This window comes from Pipistrellus kuhlii, unplaced genomic scaffold (assembly GCF_014108245.1).
Source record: "Pipistrellus kuhlii isolate mPipKuh1 unplaced genomic scaffold, mPipKuh1.p scaffold_m20_p_3, whole genome shotgun sequence".
In the NCBI taxonomy this organism is placed as follows: Eukaryota; Metazoa; Chordata; class Mammalia; order Chiroptera; family Vespertilionidae; genus Pipistrellus; species Pipistrellus kuhlii.
In genome coordinates this window covers 2627711-2650561 of record NW_023425529.1, presented here as the reverse complement: position 1 = coordinate 2650561, position 22851 = coordinate 2627711, and the positions used below count along the sequence as shown (strand labels likewise).

Sequence of the window (22851 nt, the reverse complement as noted above, 5' to 3'; positions counted from 1 at the left end):
GGTCTTCAGAGCCTTCCCAGACATCCCTCCCCAAGCGGGGCCTAGGCAGCGGGGTCACCCCATCACTGCTCTGGGCCACTGGCCACCGCTGCTCTGGCTCCTTCCCCTCCCTGGACTGCTTGGTGACAGCATGTCTCTAGCCCAGAGCCTCTTCACCCTGGCCCCACAGTAGAATCCTTGATAATTAAAACAGAGAAACCAAAAATGCCAGGCCACCCCCCAAACAATTAAAGCAGACTCTTTGGGGTCCTACCACGTATTGCTCCAGGGGTCTCTGCAGTATAGCCAGCCTAGAGGGTCACTGGTGTAGGCCCAGGGCCCCGGCGCTCAGGAAGGCACCCGGCGTCTCTCCCCCCATCAGACCCACACGCTCAGACCCGGAGCACCCACAGTTCAGAGGGCAAAGAGACTTGACCCAAAGGTGTCATCAGCTCCTTTAGCATCCGTTTTCCTCTTAGCAGCCAGCTCTCCTAAGCTTCTGATTGGCTGAGGGGCGCAGGGCATTCGCGCCACAATTTCTACTTCTCACTCGTTATTGGCCCAGAAGAGCGTCAGTCTCCCATCCCCTTGGTGCCAATCGCGATCCCGCCCTTCTCCGCGAGCTCCGTTTGCACGCGACCTCGCCCCTTAACTTTGGCCTCTATTGGCCGCGGGCCAGGCCGTAGCCCCGCCCCCCGGCCCTTCCCGAGCGCCCATTGGCCGATGCGCGAGCGGGATGCGGGCGGGCGCGCCGTGCCCGCGGAGGGAGGGCTGCGCGGCGCGGGCGTGCGGGCGGCCAGCCGGCTGCATGGCGCGCTGCGAGCGGCTGTGCGGCGCGGCCCTGCGCGACGTGCTGGGCCGGGCGCAGGGGGTCCTGTTCGACTGCGACGGGGTGCTGTGGAACGGCGAGCGCGTGGTGCCGGGCGCCCCGGAGCTGGTGGAGCGGCTGGCGCGGGCGGGCAAGGCGGCGCTGTTCGTGAGCAACAACAGCCGGCGCGCGCGGCCCGAGCTGGCCCTCCGCTTCGCGCGCCTGGGCTTCGGCGGGCTGCGCGCCGAGCAGCTCTTCAGCTCCGCGCTGTGCGCCGCGCGCCTGCTGCGCCAGCGCCTGGACGCGCCGGGCCCCGTGTTCGTGCTGGGCGGCGAGGGGCTGCGCGCCGAGCTGCGCGCCGCGGGGCTGCGCCTGGCCGGGGACCCCGGCGAGGACCCGGGCGCGGCCCCGCGCGTCCGCGCCGTGCTCGTGGGCTACGACGAGCACTTCTCCTTCGCCAAGCTGAGCGAGGCGTGCGCGCACCTGCGCGACCCCGACTGCCTGCTCGTGGCCACCGACCGCGACCCGTGGCACCCGCTCAGCGACGGCAGCCGGACTCCCGGTAAGAGCGCGGGGGAGGGTGGGCAGACGGACGACCTAGGCTTTCCCCTCCCTGCCTGGGGGTAAGGGCCCGGGAAGGGGTGTCTCCTGATGACAGGTAGGGGACCTGGAAGATGGCTGGCGCAGCTACAACCCAGAAAAAGCCCCAGGTGCTTTCTTTCGTGTCGAGGTCTGGTCCTTCTTGCAGCTGCCACACGGTGAGGGGCAGCATGGTGTCCTCGTTGGACAGATCCGGAGTCCAGGCACCCCTATCCCCAGCCCTGTCCTTCCTGAGCCAGCCCCAAGGAATCCTGTCATTTTGTCTCACCCGCTATTGGGGTGAGATCGGAGATGTATGTGAGCACAAAACCCGGGAGGATCGTCTTGCTGTGGGAGAGCGGGGACTCCATGTCCAGCGGCAGGTGTGCGGGAGCACCGAGCATCGGAGGTGGTTGGAGTCTGACCCCAGTCCAGCCCCAGGCTCTGTGATCTTGTCCCGTTACATAACCTCCGAGCGTCTCCCGCTGTGAGGTGGGAATGCTGACCGTGCCAGTTTCATGGCGTGAAGAATGATCTGTGCCCATAGGCGCTCAGATGATGTCAGTTGCGTCCAGAGCTGTCATGTCACAGCATCTCGGAATCTGTTCTTATTTACTTCCCAAATTATTCTGGGGGTGGGGGGTTATTTTTCCATTTCTCAGTTAAAGGAACTGAGGCGCAGAGAGGGCGGGGGAGTGAGCTGCTCAGGAGTTCAGGGAACTAGAACTTGGATCTTGTGGCCACCCAGCTCCCACCCCCTCCATCCACCTGGGTGTGGAGACCCGCGGAGGAGGCGGGGGCCGGCGGAGGGTCCTGCATTGTGGAAGGGTCCCGTTAGATAAGAGAGTGAGTGTGGACACGCCAGCGCCCCCATCAGTCAGGGGCTGAGGGCAAGGACAGCCCTCCGTCACCTCCTCCCTCTGGTGACTGACCCAGGCCGTTGTTGAATACCCAGTCCTGGCTTTGCCCGGGGGGACTCACTGAGGGTTTGTGTTGCGATGGAGTGGCAGGGAGGCCTGGATCTTAGGGGGTCTGGAGAGGCTTCCCGGAGGAGACATCTTGCAGGACAGGCGCTGGGAGAGGACACGTGGGATAGGGCTTGGCCACGGCAGAACCAGTTCCAAGCCCGGAGTCTATAGTTCTAGACCTGTCCGTCCGCCTTTTGTTTTTTTTTGTTTTGTTTTTTTGTACGCCTGCTTGCAGCATGGCCACTTCAGCCTGTTTTCCCATAAACCCAAGGTGAGCCTCCCTCTTCCCCAGCAGCTCCTGCCTGCCTTAGGCCAGGCTATGAAAAGTGAATCTCGTCCTGATCGGTTTGGCTCAGTGGCTCGAGGATCGGCCTGCAGATTCAAGGGTCCCGGGTTCGATTCTGGTCAAGGGCATGTACCTTGGTTGTAGGCACATTCCCAGTAGGGAGTGTGCAGGAGGCAGCTGATCAATGTTTCTCTCTCATTGGTGTTTCTAACTCTCTATCCTTCTCCCTTTCTCTCTGTAAAAAAAATCAATAAAATATATATTTTTAAAAAAAAGAAAGAAAGAAAAATTAATCTCTCCCTGGAGGCCTCAAAGCTCAGGTTAAGGCTGTGGGTCAGAGGCCCCCAGGACTCGGGAAAGGTGGCGTGGAAGCGCTGGGAAGAGACCAGGCCCTGCCGTGTCTGCCACTTCCATCTCCACACCCACCAGGCCGGGCCTTGCTGGTCATTCCCTCAGCCTGGAGGGGGAGGCAGAGGCCTAAGGAAGACGAGAATACCGCGCTGCTGTCATGTTTTACGCCGCAGGATGCAGCTTGCAGCTTGGAGACCGTGGCATATACATATTAATAAAGGCCTCTGATGCATAAAATCTGAAATAATGCCAGTCTCTCCCCTCCATTTTCCCTCCCCCTGCAGGACTCCTTGTCACCATGTGGCAGCCGCTCCAGCTGCCAAATGGAAAAGCCTGCTGTCTCAGGAATACGTCACCACCAGAGCGTGTAGCGGTCTCGGATTGTAGAATGCTGAGAGAAGGGGGTCATGGTGGTCTGAGTTCAGATGAAGAGCATAGACTGCCCACCCGGGAAGCCCCTCCCCCAGGCTAGGCTCTTGGTTGTGTCCGCTGCTCTGTCCCAGCGCCTGGCACAGCGCCTGGGATGTGGTGGGGCTCAGGAAGTGTCAGCTGAGGGGATAGAAACGGACATGGGGACCAAGGGCGATCAGCTCTGTCCTGGGAGAGAGGAAGTTGAGAGGCAGAGTTTGGGGTGACTCAGCTGAGCCGTTCCCATCCTCGAAGGAATCTCTCGCCCAGGAAGCAGATGGCTTTTCTTCCCTCCCCACTCCTCATGAAAACTAGTGGGTGCACTCCCAGTCAGATAGCGAGGAGCGCTCCCCGGTGCCCTGTCCTGTGACACAGCGAGGTTCCTCCTCCTCATCTGGGGCCACTGACCCTCCTGAGCCTCTGGCTTCCCTGTGAGCAGGAGGGTAGGAGGCCAGAGCCTAGGGGTCAGAGCCGCTGATACACGTGTAGTAAATGGGGGCGCCCTGGTTTATATCACTTGCCAGTGTCCGTAGTGGGAGTCCTCCCACATGGCAGACCTTCAAGCTCCGGCTGGGAAGTCACCGAGCACGGAACTGGGGAGATGTGTGCACGCCATTACATAGCATTGCTATTGGTACAGCTATACATCATGTTAGGAGCATAGAGCGTGGTTAAATCATTAGGAAGTGATGAGTTTTGAGAATTACCTTTTTCTTTGCAAACACTAAACTACATACATGTTACCATTTTCAAAACTTGAATGTCAAGAGCAAAACTCTGGCTATTAAATAATAATAAAACAGTGCCAATGCAGAAAAACAATATGAGAAGTCAGAACTATGACATATTAACATTTTTAGCTAATACATTTTATTGATTTTTTTACAGAGAGGAAGGGAGAGGGATAGAGAGTTAGAAACATTGATTAGAAAGAATCATCTATCAGCTGCCTCTTGCACACCCCCTATTGGGGATGTGCCCGAAACCAAGGTACATCCCTTGACCGGAATCAAACCCGGGACCTTTCAATCCGCAGGCCGATGCTCTATCCACTGAGCCAAACCGGTTTCGGCGAGAATTCCCTTTGTTTTAAACATAATTCATTTTAGCCGAGGCCGGTTTGGCTCAGTGGATAGAGCGTCAGTCTGCAGACTGAGGGGTCCCAGGTTCGATTCTGGTCAAGGGCATGTACATTGGTTGCGGGCACATCCAGTGGGGGGTGTGCAGGAGGCATTTGGTCAATGATTCTCATCGACGTTTCTGACTCTGTCCCTCTCCCTTCCTCTCTGTAAAAAATCAATAAAATATATATTTTTTAAAATTCATTTTATCGTAACTTTCTATAAGGGGACGTCAGACAATGGCTTTGTTTAACCACCAGCTGACAGAATTCCTGGAAGTGAAACCATCGGTACTCCCTAATACATAGAAGCAGGCCCAGCACATGAGTGGGTCCTACCCCCCTGAATGCAGTTTATTGGCCACTTGTTAAGCTGTGCAACCCCGGGCAAGTTACTCAACATCCCTGAGCCTCAGCTTTCTCTGTGAAATGGGCTTCCACGAGCACTAGCCCAGCCCCGGGCACTTTAAAAATATGCTCAGTAAATTGTAATTACTGTCACCATCATCATCGTCATCATCATCATTTGTTCTGGGATGTGAGCGTGAAGGCCGAACATCTGGCACCAAGATGTGCCTGCAGGGCGGGCACAGTGGAGTCATTGTGTGGGGCCGATGGCCAGGAGTGGGGGCTGTCCTTTAAACAGTCCCCCTATTGTTCAGCACGGGGCGTGGTCCGCGGCTTGGGGTGTCCCAGTGCCTGGCCGCAGCCATCTTCAGGCATGTAGCCTTTTGTCTCCGGTCTGAATTCCCTCCCTGTGGCCGCTGCCTCGCGGAGGCTGGCGGGGTCAGAGGTGGGACGGCTCTGGGCCCCGCTGTGTTCCAGAAGGGCTGTGCCCGTCTCCGATGCCAGAGTGCATTCTGTGGCCATACCACCGCTGCTGGCTGGGAGGCGCTTTTCCGCTTCCGGAGGCCTGTCCGAGCGCCTCCCGGAAGGTGGGCGTCACCTGGATCTTCCTTCTCCAGCTGGTCCAGCCCGGGAACACAGCGAGGTGGACGGCTCGTCCGGAGGCACCCGCTGCAGGGTGAACAGTGAACCTCGGCTACATGCAGTGGCTCGTTCTCGCCTTACAATACCCCCGTGAGATTAGTGCCATGTTAGGGAAGGGAAACCGAGGCACGGGTGGAACAGCCTGCCTGAGAAAGGTGGAGATTACTCTGAATGCTGGTTGCAGGGGGCATGGCCTCTTCACCACTACAGTAAGATTGGAAGCAGGCCTTTTGACTCTGCTGCCTGATTTTTTTTTTTTTTAATAGATTTTATTTATCTTTACAGAGAGGAAGGGAAAGGGATAGAGAGTTAAAAACATCGATGAGAGAGAAACATCCATCAGCTGCCTCCTGCACACCCCCCACTGGCTATGTGCCTGTAACCAAGGTACATGCCCTTGACTGGAATCGAACCTGGGACCTTTCAGTCTGCAGGCTGATGCTATTCACTGAGCCAAATCAGTTAGGTCCTCATTTTATTTTATTTTTTAATTTGTTTTAGAAAGAAAGAAGCACCGATTTGTTCCACTAATTTACTGTGCATGCCCTGACCAGGAATCCAGCCTGCAACCGTGGCGTATCGGGACGACACCATCCAGCTGAGGCCCTAGCCAGGGCTCCAGTGCCTCGCTGGACCCCCCACGCCCTGCGGCCTCCCTGCGGAGTCCCGTGTCGGGGCCCGGATTCCTTCCCCGCGGCCTGGCCTCCCCTCACTGACCGGGTCTCCGTCTCCCTGCAGGCACGGGGAGCCTGGCCGCCGCCGTGGAGACGGCCTCGGGACGCCAGGCCCTGGTGGTGGGCAAGCCCAGCCCCTACATGTTCGAGTGCATCACGGAGCACTTCAGCCTGGACCCCGCCCGCATGCTCATGGTGGGCGACCGCCTGGAGACCGACGTCCTCTTCGGCCACCGCTGCGGCATGACCACCGTGCTCACGCTCACCGGCGTGTCGCACCTGGAGGAGGCCCAGGCCTACCTGGCGGCCGGCCAGCACGACCTGGTGCCCCATTACTACGTGGAGAGCATCGCAGACTTAACGGAGGGGCTGCAGGACTGAGCCCACCTGGCCTGGGACCGCAGCCCCACCCCCGCCCCACCCCGATCCCAGAGACGGAGGGGACGGGCCAGGAGCTGCGGTCAGTGCCACTGGCTCTCCGGCCCCAGTTTCCTCACCCTCCTAGGGCTGGGACCCGGGGAAGGTTTTACGACCCTGGTACCCCCAGGGGCGGCTGAGCACCCTTGCTGCCGCCCTTGCCGCACTGGCTTGCCCTGGCGTGACCCAGCCAAGGTGGCCTTACTTCCTGCCCGGTGACTTCCCTTGTTGTGATCTGGGCCCTGATGCCCACTGAAGGTCTCCCCCAACCCTGAGCTCTTCACGGGCTCACCTCTCCCTGGGGCCTCCAGAGCCCTGCCTGCTCCCCAGGTCCTGGCCTTGGGTTCCTGTTGACCAATCGGAGGTCTAGGTGACCACAAACCGTATTGTCCTGAGCCCCGAGCGGACCAATCAGAAGGCTAAGTCGTAGGGATTCACTGATGGTGGGTCCTGAGTAGACCAGCTGGGAGCCTGAGTAACCATGGCCCCCGGATGTCCCGGAGCCTGACTGGACCAGTCAGAAGGCTGAATGATAATGGCCCTTCCATGATGCTGGGTAGACCAGTCGTACAGGTAATCATGACCCATGAGTCCTTGAGGTCCTGCATGGAACAAGCTAGAGACATTGGTCTCTTGACAGTCTCGGTCTGACTGGCTGAGCCAGGGGTCCAGGTTTCTGTCCATAGAAGGTCCACATTCTAAAGACACCCCCCACCCCCATCGAGACTGCTAACCAGGGGCCCCTCAGTGGCTCTGCGGGCTTCCAGAGCCTGCCCTCCCCTGATCATGGTCCAGTATTAACGGTGGCCACCACTCTAGTGGGGACATCTGTGACCCTCCCTGTGCCGTCCATGTTTGCTGTGCCACTTCTCCCCTGTGCCCGCCTCGTTATCTATTTATTTATTTATTATCACGTGATGGTGATGGTGATGGTGCGGGTGGGGGCTGGGCCTTCCCTGCTGTCCCCGCCCCCGTTGTGACTAGTCCTCCCGGACTTAATAAAGTGCGCGTGGGAGTGTCTCTGTGGGTTCGTGTCTGTTCAGGGCAGACCGGGAGGCAGAGCCTCATCTCCCCAAAGCTGGCCCCACGGCCTTCCCAGCCCCAGCGTGTTCCCTGCAGTAGGGCCTACGCTGTAGGGCTTGTCCCTGGCTGAGTCTTCATGTAGCGATTTGTTTCAGTCCCTCAGAAACCCGGCAAGCTTGTATCCCTCGTCCCTCCCCTTGGGAAGGTCTTGGGGATGCAGTTGGAAATGCAATGCTAACTTTCACAAGAAGGAGATCAGCTGAGGCAGGATTTGAATTTGTGGCTGGCTCCAGGAGGCTGCAGCCCCCTCTCAGTACAGACCGAGGTTCCCCACTCTCTGGCTGCTCGGGTGAGATACTGGGGCACCCCCCCTCGGGCATCCTTCACCCCTGGGTGCTGCGTGCCTGTGCCCAGCTACCCTGAGCTGCTCCAGGCCACAGAGCAGCCCGAAACGGCCTACAGATGCCATGTCTGTCCGAGGCCAGGCTGTCACCGCCAGAGGCATCGGATCGCACTTGCGGAGACTTCAGGCTGTGACGGAAACTCGGCTCACCCGGGCTAAGGCGCGATGGAGTTATGGCCTCCCCCAGGAGGCGATCCAGCGCTCCAGGTGCCTGCCTCGGCTGTGCTGCCTCCCAGACAGGGGCACCTCTCCCGACCATCGTCCCAGGGCGGCCTCATAGGCCTGGCGTGGGTCCCCCGCCCTTCTCAGCCTGTGCCCACGGGGATGGGGCACAGATGCTGACCAGCCTGAGCCCTGTGCCCCCCAGGGGAGGGCAGTACCTACCTCCCTGACTCACTCGGGACCTAGAGCCGCCCCCACTTCCTTGCTGATGGAGTCCTGGTTTCCCTCAGGGGAGCGCTGGGTGGCATGGGCGTCAGATGGGGTGGGCATCCCTGTCCCAGGCAGTGAGTGCATCTTTGTTGCTTAAAGCTTGAGTCTAAGCCAGCCATGCTTACTCGGTTTCCCCTCACCAGTAATCGGACCTGTGGTGCACTTCTTGTTTTTGTTTTGTTCGTCATGCTGTGTGTGTGTGTCTGTGTGTCTGTGTGTCTGTGTGGTGTACTTCTGACCAAGACAGGGGAGATTCTAGAAATGTTTGCTTCACTTTTTTTAAAAAAATTGATTTTAGGGAGGAAGGGAGAGGGAGAGATAGAAACATCCATGATAAGAGAGGACTATGGATGGGGTGCCTTCTGCATGCCCCCCCACCCACCCACTGGGGATCAAGCCCACAACCCGGGCCTGTGCCCTGACTGGGAACTGAACCCGTGACCTCCTGGTTCATAGGTTGATGCTCAACCACTGAGCCACACCGGCCGGGCTGTTTGTCTCACTTTTAAAGAAGGACATGAAGCAGGGACTCCCTCTTCTGGCTTTGGGCATAGAAGCTATGGCAGCCATCTGTGGTCGTGAGCCGTGACCCAACGTATTTCTCTACTTTGGGACAGTGGGGCAAACAGATGGAAAGAACTTGCTGGGGTTGTTCAGTCTTTAATTTAAAAAAGTTTCAAATCAGCAGAAAAAGCACAAGGAGCACGCTTCCCTTGGATTCCCAGTTGTGACTGTTTCAGGGAGCTGGTGACATCAGTTCACAGAATGAACCCTCATGCTGCACCCCGGTTTCAGTCCTTTCCTGGTTTTGCCTCCCTTCCTCCCGGCAGCTGACGACTTTCCTGGTGACCAGATGCCGTAGAGCAGGGGTGGGGAACGTCCAGCCCACGGGCCTTGAGAAATCATGTGGTTTGGTCACGTGGCCTGGCCCTGCCACGGCATTAGGGGTGAGTTAATGCAACATTTGACCAAAGATAGCAGGCTGGTTTTTAAGTTGATCATTCTGTGTGGCCCACAAATACTGTTACACACATCCATGTGGCCCTCCGCAGGTCCCCAGCCCTGTGCTTTCTGTTGTCCCTGAGTAATTTTTCCCTTTGGGGGTGGCTTTGAGGCTAGTGGCCCAAGCTCAGACTCTGAAGTCAAGATGCCACCCACCAGCCGAAACCGGTGTGGCTCAGTGGATAGAGCATCAGCCTGTGGACTGAAAAGGTCCTGGGTTCGATTCCTGTCAAGGGCATGTACCTTGGTTGCGGGCACATCCCCAGTAGGGGGTGTGCAGGAGGCAGCTGATCGATGATTCTCTCTCATCGATGTTTCTAACTCTCTATCCCTCTCTCTTCCTCTCTGTAAAAAGTCAATAAAATATACTTTAAAAAAACAAAAAGATGCCACCCACCAGTCTCTCAGTTTCATTTTAACTGTTACCAATAGCCATAACCAAGGGACCATATATTTTGTTTGTTTTGTGGTCTGTGTGTTTTTTCCCTATTTCCTTAAGCATCCAGTAAACCGGCTCCCCAAGAGTTAAGAGTCATCTCCCAATCCCACTGGTCGCTTTCACAGTCGCTGGCGCCCCCTCCCCGTCCACACCATGGAGACGGACGACGTGGCACCCAGGAGCCTGGGGTTCCTCACGCCCTGTCCTCCTTCCCCTTCCCAAACCACACGTTTCCATGAGCCGGGCCGGTCCAGCAACTCCCACTTCTCGGACGGACTCCAGCTGAAAGGGAAAACGGTTCCCTCTTCCCACAGAATGCTCCGACACCGGATTGTTAGGTCCAGGCAGGGGGGAAGCCAGAGCCCATGCCAGCAGCTGCAAGGTGGATGGTGGCAGAGATAGCTGGCGCCTTCCTGGACCCCTGGCCCGAGGCAGGAATTCCCCCTCTCATGCCCCCCCCCCCCCCCCCCCCCCGTAAACAGCTGTATAAAAGAGGTACCTGTGCCGCCTTTTGGCGCAAACTTCCCTGGCCCACCCCGGACCAGCGAGCTTCGTCCCGGAGCACAGATTAAAACCTCCCCCCGTTTTGATCGCCTGGACTCCGTGTCTTGCTTCTGCGTCGCAAACCCCCCAGCTGGAACCTTACGCAGATGTGTGGGTTTTCCACCTCAAGCGGTTCTCCAGTTTCCTGCGGACACCAGCGGGGCGTCCTCCGGGTTAATTCCGTTCCGACGCCACCCAGAGTGCGTGCAGGACCCACGGCTCCGGGGTCAGTCCCTCCCGACTTCCCCACTGCGATGCCAGTGTCCCAAGTCCCACGTTGTCACCTGCAGTTCTGACCAACCGGCTACAAATCGGGGTTCCCACAACCCCTCGCTCGGGCTGGATGCTTTGCCATCATGGTCTGGAGAACTCAGAAAACGCACGTTTGCCGGTTTATTGTGTGACACAGGCTGTGAGGAAGGGCACAGGGGGGGAGCGGGAGGAAGAGACACGCACCCTCGAGCATGTAGCGTGTCCGCCAACCCCGAAGCTCTCCACACCCTGTACTCAGGGAGTTTGGTGGAGATGGATTGCTAACTCGGTCTCCAGCCCCTCTCCCAGCCCCAGAGGGTAGGGGTGGGGGTGGGGGAATGAGAGTCCCCAGCTTCTAATTATGGCGTGGCATGTCTGGTGACCAGCCCTGGAGCCATCCGGGAGCCCACCCAGAGTCACCTCATTAGAACAAAAGATATTCCTCTGTTCAAGCCTCCTCCTGTGCACCCACCGGAAAGTCATGGGTTCGATTCCAGGTCAGGGCACAAACCCATAGGAGGCAACCCAGCGAGGTATCTCTCTCTTCCCCTTTCCCTTCCTCCCTCTCTAAAAGAAAAACAAACCAAAAAAGATATTCCTATCGCCCAGGAAATTCCAAGGTATGTAGGGGTTCCGTGTCAGGAATTTGGGTCACAGACCAAATATTAAAACAAAAGATGCTTTTCGCATCTCTCTTGCTTAGGACATTACCAGGGTTTTAGGAACTCGGCCACTAACTGGGGTCAGAGACCAATTATACATTTGTTACCTCACACTCCCCAAGTTTTACTTTGGAAAAATGTCAAACCAACGGGAAAGGTGTAAGAGCAGCAAAGGAACGTCCATATGCCCTTCACCGAGATGCCCCGTTGTTGATATTCGCCCAGTGTCCTGAGTCGTCCTTTACACTTACCCTTTCAGCTGGTTCCTCTGAGAGTACGCTGCAGGTGTTAAAAGACAGCTCACCCCAAGTCTTTCCGCTCTCTCTCCTGAGAGCGAGGACTGTCCACACAGCTGCCTTCCACCGGCAGACAAGAACCCAGCTCTCTGATGATGTCACTGAGCCCCGGAATTCATTTGCCAGTGAAGCCTCCCAGCTCCAGACTTTTTTATTTTATTTATTTACTTATTTATTTATTTATTTTACAGAGAGAAAGGGAGAGGGATAGAGAGTCAGACACGTCGATGAGAGAGAAACATCATCAGAGCTGCCTCCTGCACACCCCCTGCTGGGGATGTGTCCACAACCAAGGTACATGCCCTTGACTGAAATCGAACCTGGGACCTTTCAGTCTGCAGGCCGACGCTCTATCTACTGAGCCAAACCGGTTTCGGCTCCAGACTTCTTGTTACGTGAGCATTTCTCTTCACTTCAAAGCCATATCCGATGTTTTGCAGCCAAAAACTGTCCTGATACACAGGCCCAGGTCCACCATAGAAAACATTAAAAAAAAAAAATCACTCACATCCCATACTGTATATACCCTGTTTCCCCGAAAATAAGACAGTCTTATTTTAATTTTTTCTCCCAAAGTTGCGCTAGGCTTTATTTTCAGGGAATGTCTTATCTTTCCATGCGCTAGGTCTTATTTTCGGAGGATGTCTTATTTTTGGGGAAACACGAAAATATGTGGAATGTGTTGATTGTTTTTTTTCTATACATTTTTCAATGTATTTTAATACTTTTATTTCAGACATTATTTGGCTATGGGGATCGAATTTAGGAGTGGCCAACCTCTCGGAAGGCTTGGGCCCCGCGTTTGAAGTAAGAAAATTCAACTCACACCATTGTTTTAAAACAGAACACACTTTTTATAACGACCGCCCTTTAAGTTTGAACACAGCAAACGTTTATTAATTCCAGCTTTGCAGTTTCAGGATTTGGGAGCCAAGATTTTTTTTTTCCTTCTTCCTTCGGGTCTCAAATATTTTCCAAGCTCTTAAAAAGCCCTTAGCTCCCTGGAAGTCTATAATTAGGACCAAAAAAATGTTTTTAAAAAAAAACCTGAAAAAGACTGGCGCCTGATCCCTGGAGGGCTAATGAATCCCGCCCGACCTCAGAGGGGAAGAGGGGCTGTGCGCTTAAGGCGAGTCAGGGCCTGCGCTCAGGGGGGGTTGGGGGTTCGGGGGGGGGGGGGGGGACACAGACAGCAGGTGGGAAGGCAGAGTGACAGGCCTCTGCTGTGTGTGGGGAGGTGGCTGGGTGGGAGGGACCAACAAGCAAAGGCAAGGATGACAAGGTGAGCTGGGGGTTGGGAGGCAGGCTCCTGCACAAACCAGTAGAAAGATGCCTGCAGTGTGTGTGTGTGTGGGGGGGGGGGCGGGGGGTGAGGGAGGGGAGTCAGGGGGTGTCAGACATTCTCCGTCCCCACACGGGTTCTTTCTACCCTTCACGGACCAGGAGCCAAAGGAGATCGTTGTTGCCGAAACCAGTTTGGCTCAGTGGGTGGAGCGTCAGCCTGTGGACTGAAGGGACCCAGGTTCCATTCCGGTCAAGGGCATGTGCCTCGGTTGCGGGCACATCCCCGGTGGGGGGTGTACAGGAGGCGGCTGGTCGGTGTTTCTCTCTCATCAATGTTGCTGGCTCTCTATCCCTCTCCGTTTCTCTCTGTAAAAAATCAATAAAAATATATTTTTAAAAACAAGAAAAAACAAAACAAAGAGGATCATTGTTGGAGGTTCCGATACGCCAGGCCCTTGGTGTTCTTTCCTGGGCTCAGCAGATAAAGGCCCGGTCCGCCCTGGCTTCCTGTGACCTTGGTCCAGTGGCCGCCGTGGCAGGTGGCTGCTATGTCATCAAATAAGGGCGTGGAATGTGGGGGTCCCTCCCTGCTCGGACTTCCAGGACCCCTGGCGCCGACCACCACAGCTTCCCCCTCTGGCCAGCCCGGGGGCAGCGGGGGCGGATGTGTGTCCGTGGGCCTGGCACCCTCTCCAGCGCTGCCAGCTGGAGGAGGCACGGCCCTCACAGGGCAGGGCAGGCAGGGGCAGGGCTGGCAGGGAGGGCCGCACAGCGCTGGCTCCCCTGCCCGAGCAAGCCCAGCTCATCTCGTGCAGCAGCCAAGTCCAGCCTATAGCACAGGCCTGGAGGACTGCACTGCAGACTGGTGGGGGGGAGAGGGCCCGGGGGGAGGGCGTTGGCCTGGGGAGGTGCAGAGAACCAACCGTGAGCCCCTCACACATCATCCTGTAACCCTCCAGCCAGCTGGTGCCTGGGGACAGCCCCACTTTCCAGGCCCAGAAGCCGGGTCAGAGAGGTCAAGGACTTGGCTACAGTCACAGCCAGGCAGCCCCACGACTTCCTTCTTTCATTTTAAATATATATTTTCATTGATTTCAGAAAGGAAGAGAGAGGGGGAGAGAGAGAAACATCAATGACGAGAGGGCATGGTTGATAGGCCCCCTCCTGCACGCCCCCTACTGGGGATCGAGCCCACAAGCCCACGCACGTGCCCTAGGCCAGAATCAAACCTGGGACCCTTCGGTCTATCCACTGAGCCGAACCGGCCAGGGCGGCACTTGCCTTCCTTCTCCCGTTCCTACCATTCAGCTTCATCTCAGGGCCCAGGAACGCTCCCCCGTGCACAGCCCAGATCGCAGGCAAGAAGAGGCGAGGAGATGAAATGAGATAAAGTATGAAAGCGAGGCGCCAGGCACAGGGCCTGGCTGATAAGAAGGCGCCACCACACAATCCACCCCGTCCCTGTCCCTCCCCCGGAAAACCACGGGCCCTGGAGCCTCCCTGCCCCTGTCCAGGCAGGAGGAGACGGGTGGGGGGAAGAGGGGGAGGAGGGACCCCCCAGAGGTGTGGCCCCAGGAGGTAAACAGCCTGGGAGAAGAAGCTAAGGCCTTCTGAGACTACGAAGAACACTCACCATCCATTTAGACCAGAACCCCGCCTTGTGCTAACCTTGTCCCGAACAGGGTGTCACCTCCCCATAGCACAGATGGGGAGACTGAGGCAAGCAGGGGGAAGGGACTTGCCAGGATGCCTTGGGGAGGGCATGGCAGGGCTACGACCAACACCCAAGGCTCCAAACTCCCAAAGGGGCCTTTCCGGGGGCCCGTTCTCCGTGCCACACCGTGTGTCTCTCTCCACCGGCCCGCAGCCAGCCAGATGCAGAAGAGGAGTAAGCAGCCCCTTGTCCGACAGCAGACTCTCCCGGTGCAGGCAGTCCTCCGGGGAAGAAAGGAGAGGCGGCTCTGGGCCCCGGTGGCGGCAGCGGGGCGGGGACTGGCCTGAAGCGCCTCTGTCCTCGGTCTGGGCCTCCGCCTGGAACGCCCTGACCCGGCAGAGAGGGTGCCTGTGGCCCCTGGAGGAGCAGCGCAGAGGAAAGGCAGGGGGGCTGCCCTCCCTTTACCCGCCCCTCCCCTCCTCACCCCTCCTTAGGCTGAGGTTCGGAAAAGGCCCTGGCGGGAAAGCGCAGCTGCTGCGGTTGAGCTGAGGCCGCAGGCTGGGTCTGGGAGGAGCAGCGGGAAGGGGCTCCCAGCCTCCTCTCTGGCCTGCCTTGCAATCCCATGCACCCCCCCCCCCATCTTCCTGGTCCTCTGTGCAGGGTGGGCTTCAGTCCCTGGAGGAAGGCAGCCGTGGGGTGTGGGCAGTGGAGGCCGGACTGGGGCGGTGGTGGGAGGGGCAGGGCGGATTTGCTGGTCTGACCTCCAGATGCGAGTCCCTCCTGGTCCACATCTTCTCTGTCCTCTCTGGCGCTGCCAGGTTCAGGGGGAGGACGGTGATGTGGAGAAGGAAGTCCCGCTGACAACTTCCCTGGTAGCTTCCCGCCCTGCCCAGTGCTCCCCACACCCCTGTCTCCACCTGGTTCCCGAGTGTGAGGTGAGCGCCCCTCCAACCCGCCCCCAACTCTGCTGCTCCAGCGATCCTCCCTGAAGCCCAAGTCTGGCCTCCGTGCGCACCTTCCCTGTGACCTTCCGTGGCTCCCCGGCACCTCAGAGAAAAGCACGCCCAAGGCCCTCCGTGAGCCTTCGTCATCCAGGCCCTGGTGGCCTCCCAGCCTCACGCTCTGTGTTTCTGCAAGACACCCCAAACTCCAGCCGTGGCCCGATGCCCCCCGAGTCTGTGCTCTCTCATTTCGCATCCTCTGCCCAGGCTGGAATGCCAGCCCCCCTCCCTCACGCATCCTTCACGGCCGCCCTCGCACTCTGGGCAACCTCCGCTCCGTCACCCGTGACCTGTCTCAGAGCTGACACCGTGCTGTTCCTTCACTGGTTCATGGCCAGATTCCGCCCATCCGGGGGCTGCCTGGGAGCAGGGACTGGGAGGGTCCCGTTCTTCGAATCCCCTCAGACCAGCTCAGGGCCACGCACATAACAGACGTTCAGTCAAATGTCTGCTAAGCGGACGGGAAAGGTAAGGCTGTGCCTGGCCTTGGAGGGAGAGATGTGAGGAGGGTGGTCGGGGTGCACAGAGCAGGGACCCTAGCCCCTCATGGCTTGGATCAGCAGCCTCTTCTCCTCCCCCTCTCCCCCCTTCTCCCCCAGACCTGACCCTCTCAGACAGGCCAGAGGCTGTCCAGCAGGGGCTCCTGTAGGATCCCCTGCAGGCGCCCCAGGAGGGCCGAGGCCTGAGCCCTGAACCCTGGCAGCCGCCTCAGACTTGGCATCCGGCCCAGCCTTTCTTTAGCGTGAGTGACAGGCACGCGCAGCTGCAGCCGCAATCCTTGCTTCCGGGGGAGGCCCGGGTGGGGCAGGGCCCTGTGGTGAATGGGTCCTGGGCCCTCTGCATAGGCCTACAGGAGGAGTCACCGGCTGGCCGTGCCAGTGTGCAGCCATAGGAACTCCAAGTCTGAGTCCCCGAAGGACCCTGCACCCCCTCCGCGGTCTCCCCTGGGTACCCCCCTAGCTCAGCCTGCTGGCCCCAAGCCCCTTCCCGCCAACTCCTGGGCCTAGCTCATCCTCAAACTATTTTCCATTGGCTTCCCCCAATCCCTGCCACAGCACAATTTTCTCGTGGGGGCTGGGGAGGGGTGAGGGAGAATGAGAGGTGGGGCCTGGACCCTGGGGGCGTGGCCACCAAGGCATGAAGGGGGGGGTCACCATTCTGATTGGTCAGCTCCGCTCCAGAACTGGCTACCAAAGTCCACTGACTCCGCCTCCAGTGGCCCCTGTCCCTGTCCCGACTTACAATTGGCTGAGCGTCCAGGGGGCGGGACTCGCCGGGTCTGGTCCAGTTAAAAGGGTGGGAGCGGCTCAGGGCCCATCTCTCGGGTGGAGTCTTCAGACAGCTGGTGCTGCAGTCTTCAAGACCACTTCTCTGTCCTCAGCCATGGCCTGTGTGAGTGCGGGGACCCCGCCCCGAGGCTCGGGGTGGCGGGGGAGCTGACAGCTGGCAGAGTGGGGGCAGTCAGGGGTGTAGGCCCCACGGTGTGGCCACGGGCAAGTATCTCCTCTTTGCTGGGCCCTTAGGGGTCCCATCCGTAAGATGGGGGTGGGCACCGGGGTCTCAGACCCAAGACCTTCTCCGGCTTAAGAATTTTCTGGATCGCTCCAGGGCCTGGCAGAACAGTTATTTCTGCCAAGGTCCGGCATTCTGCAGCTTTCTGAGAAGTAGTAGAAAGGGAGTGAAGAAGTAGGAGTAGAAAGGGTGTGGCCAGCTTGGGGCGGGGGAGGCACCCAGGTGGCACCCAGGCCACTGTCCCTTTCCCCTCCTCCACCCCAAAAGCCACCCCGCGGCAGCTGCTCCCAGGCGCCCGGCCGGCGGCCAGCGCTGTCACCCTCTGCTCTAGAGAGCCTGAAAAGGCGCCAGGACGAGATGGCCGCCAGGGAAGGGGGCCTCCCTGGTTAGTGGGTGGAAGGGGCTCTGTCCAGGCTGGTCCGGAGGGGGCTGGGGGGAGAAGGAGGCGGGGAACTTCCCTAGGCCCTGAGGGAAACCGTTCAAGTTTCTGGCAGAAGGAACCACTCACAGGCAGTTAATCTGTGCGTTCAATCTTGTTAACCCCCGCCAGCCAGACTGCCACCTCTGCCAGCCAGACTGCTAACTCAGACCCAGGCCTCTCCTCCTAGAAGAGCCTGGCCTGCTCCGGGGCCTCCCCTCCACCTCCCTCCTCTGCAGGGGGGCGGGTGGGGGATCCCCCAGCCCCAGGCCCTCCTTCTCCAGCAGCGGGGCAGACCCTGCCACCCCCCTCCTCTGCACCAGCTCCCTCCCTCCCTCCCTCCCTCCCTCCCAAAGAGTCTGATTCTCTCTGTCTAAGCCACGAGGCCCTGGAGCACCCCGAATCCAAAATCTCCACGCTGACCCGCAGAAACTTCTAGACCTTGGATGCTAGAACCTTAGTCATGTTCCAGATGGGAAACTGACCCGGCTGGGAGCAGGGAGTCGCCCTGGGCCACACAGAGAAAGGAAAGGAAAGGAAAGCTAGAACCTGATTTCCCAGCTGGCCAGGGACACTGCATCCTCCAACTGTCTGGGTGGGGTCTTGCCTGCAGGGTTTGGTCGCCAGCAACCTGAATCTCAAACCCGGGGAGTGCCTCCGAGTGCGGGGCGAGATAGCCCCCGACGCCAAGAGGTGAGGGGGCGAAGGCGGAGGCGGAGGCGGGGGGTGCGGGGGGGGGGGGAGAGGGGACGGGGGGGAGTGGCGGGGTCTGGGCGCCCGAGGGTCCAGCCCGAGGTCAGGTAGGGGTGTGGCTGGCCCGGCCTGCTGGCGGCGGGAGGCCCGGGCTGGGTGTTCTGGGTGAGTCACTTCCTCCGCGGGATCTGGATGCCTCCTCCGCGGTCGCCCCCTCCCCTCCCCTCCCCTCCCCGCTGGAGCCTCTTAAACTGAACCAGCTGCGGCTCCAGCGCCTGCCGCCCCCTCCTGGCTCTGGGCGGGACCTGAGGCTGCCGGGGCGGGGCGGGGCGGGGCGGGGCGGGGGAGAGGAGAGGGGTGTCCCGCTCTGTGCTCCCCCTCTGAGGTCCCTCCTGCGTTCTTCACCCAAAGCCCAGCGCTCAACCTTTCATTCCTTCCGTCCTTCCTCCACTCACCATTCGGCCAGCTGGCCTGCTTTCTCAGCAGCCATGTGACCGGCCTTGGGCTAGTCCACCCACTGCACTGAGCCCCAGTGTGCTCACCAGTAACCAGAACAAGGAGCCTGTGGCTGTGTGGAGATGGGAGATGCGGGATCTCGCAGGGAGGAGGAGAGGGTCAGCTGACGGGACCAGAGCCGCATGCATTATTCATTTCACTCTTACCAAACCTCAGGGGGCAGGAGTGCTATTCCCGCCACTTAGCAGATGTGTTGGGATTTGTTCATTCACCCACAGCTACTGAGTGCTATTGTGTGTCATGCATCGTGCTGGGCACCAAGGATACACAGATCCACCAGACAGACAGGACACTTCCCTCCTAGAGGCCTCCGACCTTGGCCAAAGGGCAGGGCCTCACACTACAGTCTGCAAGCATCTTGCCTGTCAGCACAGCGAGGCCCATAGAGATCCTTCTTGTGTGGCCCCATTGTGCAGATGAGGAAACTGAGACCCAGAGAGTAGCAGGGACTTGTTCAAGATCACACATGAAGGAGATGGCCGGGCCGAGAGATAGAATCGGATTTCTCACCTCCGGGCTCAATGCATGCTCCCAGCCCTCTATGCATTGAATGCCAGAGTGACTGGCCTGAGGGGGCCGCCGCTGGCCTACAGCTGGCCTTGGTGACCTCAATCCCTGCCACCTGTCTCCCCCCCACCTCCCCAGCTTCTCGCTGAACCTGGGCAAAGATGACAACAACATGTGCCTGCACTTCAACCCTCGCTTCGACATGCACGGAGACATCAACACCATTGTGTGCAACAGCAAGGACGCGGGGGCCTGGGGGGCCGAGCAGCGGGAGACTGCCTTCCCCTTCCAGCCTGGCAGTGTTGCGGAGGTGGGCCGGGGACTGGGGCCGAGCTGGGTTTAGTGGCTAGAGAGCTAGGCCCCCCCTTGTCCTTCCCGCCCGCCCCTTTCTGTCCCTCCCTCACCCGCTGTGTCACCCCCTCTCCCAAGCTCAGCGGGGTCTACAGGAGAAAAGGGCTCTGGGCGGGCCGTGGCCTGCGGGGCCACGGCTGTAGCTGCACCGAGACTCGCCCTGGGGACACTGCTCACTGCCCTTTTCCCCTCCCAAGGTGTGCATCTCCTTCGACCAGGCCGACCTGACCATCCAGCTGCCGGATGGATACTCATTCAAGTTCCCCAACCGCCTCAACCTGGAGGCCATCAATTACCTGACAGCTGAAGGCGACTTCAAGATCAAGTGTGTGGCCTTTGACTGAAGCCAGCCAAACCGTAGCACCCAATAAAGGCAGCTGCCTCTTCCCCCTGAACCGGCCTCATGTGTGTGTGTGTGTGTGTGTGTGTGTGTAAGAGGGCAGGTTCCACTAACAACCCCCCCCCCCCAGGCTCTCCCCCTTTCTTCTACCCACTGCCTTGATGCACACCTGCTAAGTGCCGGGGACAGCTGAGTCCCCTGGGCCGAGAAGAGAGCTCAGTACCTAGTAGGAGACTTGGTGACACACAGCTCCCAACCCTAGTGGGCCCCAGCACACAGTAGGTGCTCAAAAGATGAATAGATGAAACCCGGGGGAAAGCAGCAAGGCCAGACTGATCCATGCCATGGTATTTTGGGCAGCACAGAGAAGGGTGACTGGGCCCCTCGTTTGTTCTCATGAGCTAGAACAAGCTGGTTCAGACGGTGGTGAGGGCTACAGCTGTGTGGCCTTTGTGCATTGACTGACTATGGTTAAACGTGTGGGGAGGGGGCGGGGGGCGGTTAGTAGTTGTGAGGAGTAAGAGAAATGTGTGAAAGGTGAAGATTAGTGCAAGGCCCCTGGTAAACAGGAGTGGTTTCTCGCCCCCACTGCACTCTAACCTCTGAGTGGCAATGGGTTGCCCTGGTCTGTGCCACACCCAGCGGAGCTTGGCAAATCTCACTCCCCAGAGCAGCCAGCAGCAGCTGCGGGGCCCTGGGCAGGTCTTGTCTGTCTCCAGCCTTCGTTTCCTCACCTATAAAATGGGGGTTATTTCCCACACCTGGGCCATTTGGGGTGGAAGATTCCCGCCCCCGCGGGTCCCCTAGGAAGCACATTTCTAGGAGAGGCCAGGGAGGAAGGGGCGCACATGCTGGGCCTCCTCAGAGCCACACCCAATCTCCGGTTCTCCTGAGTCACTCAAGTGGCCACCCAGAAACCGCATTGGAAATCTGGCTGTGGGAGGGCGCCCTCTGCTGGACATTGGAGAAAGTGTCTCCTCAACTGCCTTTCTCTGGCCCTGAGAGTTCACTCGCATTGATTCTCCCTAAACTGGCTGAACACCAACAATACACCAGAACTGGGACCACAGGGAGCCAGAGGAAAGCCCTGGGACAGATAAGCAGAGAGATCGACACATATTGGAGGAAGGAAACGGCTGGGGTCTGACCTGTGTTCAAACCCCAGCTCCATCACCGTTTGCCCTCAGATCAGTTACTGAACTTCTCTGAACCTGTTTCCTCATCTGTCAAATTGCATTTATACTAGTATCTGCCCTACGGGGTTGTTGCAAGAATTTGCTGAGGTAATGTACAGAACGTATGGTGTGTGGCACATAGTAAGGGCTCTCTGTAAGTGTTGGTTTCCTTCACCTCTTTTTTAAAAATATATTTTATTGATTTTTTACAGAGAGGAAGGGAGAGGGATAGAGACCTAGAAACACAGATGAGAAACATCGACTAGCTCCCTCCTGCATGCCCCCCACTGGGGATGTGCCGCAACCAAGGCAAATGCCCTTCACTGGAATCGAACCCGGGACCCTTCAGTCCGCAGACCGACACTCTATCCACTGAGCCAAACCCATTAGGTCTTTCACCTCTTTTTTTATTTTTATTTTTTATTTATTTTTTTATTTCATTGATTTTTTACAGAAAGGGAGAGGGATAGAGAGCTAGAAACATCGACGAGAGAGAAGCATCGGCCAGCTGCCTCTTGCACACCCCCTACTGGGGGATGTGCCCGCAACCAAGGTACATGCCCTTGACCGGAATCAAACCCAGGACCTTTCAGTTCGCAAGCTGACGCTCTATCCACTGAGCCAAACCGGTCTCGGCTCATCTCTTTAAAAAAAAAAAAAAAAAAAAAAAAAACAGCCGGGACCGGTTTGGCTCAGTGGATAGAGCGTCGGCCTGCGGACTGAAAGATCCTGGGTTCGATTCCGGGCAAGGGCATGTACCTTGGTTGCGGGCACACCCTCAGTAGGGGGTGTGCAAGAGGCAGCTGATTGATGATTCTCTCTCGTCGATGTTTCTAACTCTCTATCCCTCTCTTTTCCTCTCTGTGAAAAATCAATAAAATATATTAAAAAATAATAATAAAAAAAAATTTAAAAACACACACACACACACACAAAAAATTTGTATGAGTTTCAGAAAGGAAGGGAGAGGGAGAGAGAGAGAGAGAGATAGAAACATCAATGATGAGAGAGAATCATTAATTGGCTGCCTCCTGCACGAAACCCAGGCATGTGCCCCTGACCAGATTCACCTCTTTTAAGACTCATTGTGTATTAAGAGCCTATGAAACTCGGCCCAGAAAAATTAAGTAGACCTCCGCCCTTAGACCACCTGGCGCCACCCTCAGCGCTTGCTCTCCTTGCCTTGGGCACGTGACTGTATCTCTCTGGGCCTCAATAGAGTGAGGCTCATGCCTCAAAAGAGATAATCGTGTAAAGAGTTAAATAAATAGCAAAATTCCTTTTGCTCCTTATCTTCATCAGCACTTCTATTGATAGAATGTGCCATCTCTTGCTATGCCTGGCGCACAACGGGTGCTCAAGAAACATCAGCATTTCAAAAATAATCCCCAGAAGGTGGTGGGTGTTTAGACCGTGAGCTGCAGTAAAAGGCTCTCAAGTTTTTGGAATCTGGGTGGCATTGCCAGCCCCTCGTTTCCTGAGCTGGGGCAGGAGGGCCTGACGCGCCCTAGGAAGAGTTTGGAGCAAAAGCGCCTGCCGGAGAGGGCGGACTTCACTCTGCATCGGGAGCTCTGGTGGATGAGGCCTCGCTGAGCCCCCCGTGGGCCGGCAGCTCAGGCTGGGTGGGCTGCAAAGGCCAACTGCACAGTCCCCACACGAGGGCCCACACAGAGTAACCCGGACAAGTCACTTCCCTCTCTGAGATAATACTGTAGTGTCGTTCCCTTCTCTCTTTAAAAAAAATTTTTTTTTATTGATTTCAGAGAGG

The 22851-nt window shown here is 57.9% G+C and overlaps 2 protein-coding genes across 2 annotated transcripts; both read left to right on the top strand.

The window, feature by feature from the left end:
* The first annotated feature begins 722 nt into the window (after positions 1 to 722).
* On the top strand, positions 723 to 7600 carry LOC118728741 (pyridoxal phosphatase). The gene is made up of 2 exons (XM_036455577.2): positions 723 to 1349; positions 6228 to 7600. Exons 1-2 carry the CDS (start codon positions 788 to 790, stop codon positions 6542 to 6544), a joined length of 879 nt encoding a protein of 292 aa, XP_036311470.2. The 5' UTR covers positions 723 to 787; the 3' UTR covers positions 6545 to 7600.
* Positions 7601 to 16813: 9213 nt separating this feature from the next.
* LGALS1 (galectin 1) lies at positions 16814 to 19963 on the top strand. Its single transcript, XM_036458383.2, has 4 exons — positions 16814 to 16963; positions 18115 to 18194; positions 19356 to 19527; positions 19766 to 19963. Exons 1-4 carry the CDS (start codon positions 16955 to 16957, stop codon positions 19910 to 19912), a joined length of 408 nt encoding a protein of 135 aa, XP_036314276.1. The 5' UTR covers positions 16814 to 16954; the 3' UTR covers positions 19913 to 19963.
* The last annotated feature ends 2888 nt before the right edge of the window (positions 19964 to 22851 follow it).

What these genes read in the sequence shown, in the direction of transcription:
- LOC118728741 (XM_036455577.2), top strand. Translation starts at nt 788, where the DNA reads ATGGCGCGCTGCGAGCGGCTGTGCGGCGCGGCCCTGCGCGACGTGCTG. An exon ending in CGACGGCAGCCGGACTCCCG is followed by an intron (nt 1,350 to 6,227) that starts GTAAGAGCGCGG and finishes GTCTCCCTGCAG; the next exon opens with GCACGGGGAGCCTGGCCGCC.
- LGALS1 (XM_036458383.2), top strand. An exon ending in ATAGCCCCCGACGCCAAGAG is followed by an intron (nt 18,195 to 19,355) that starts GTGAGGGGGCGA and finishes CCACCTCCCCAG; the next exon opens with CTTCTCGCTGAACCTGGGCA. An exon ending in AGCCTGGCAGTGTTGCGGAG is followed by an intron (nt 19,528 to 19,765) that starts GTGGGCCGGGGA and finishes TCCCCTCCCAAG; the next exon opens with GTGTGCATCTCCTTCGACCA.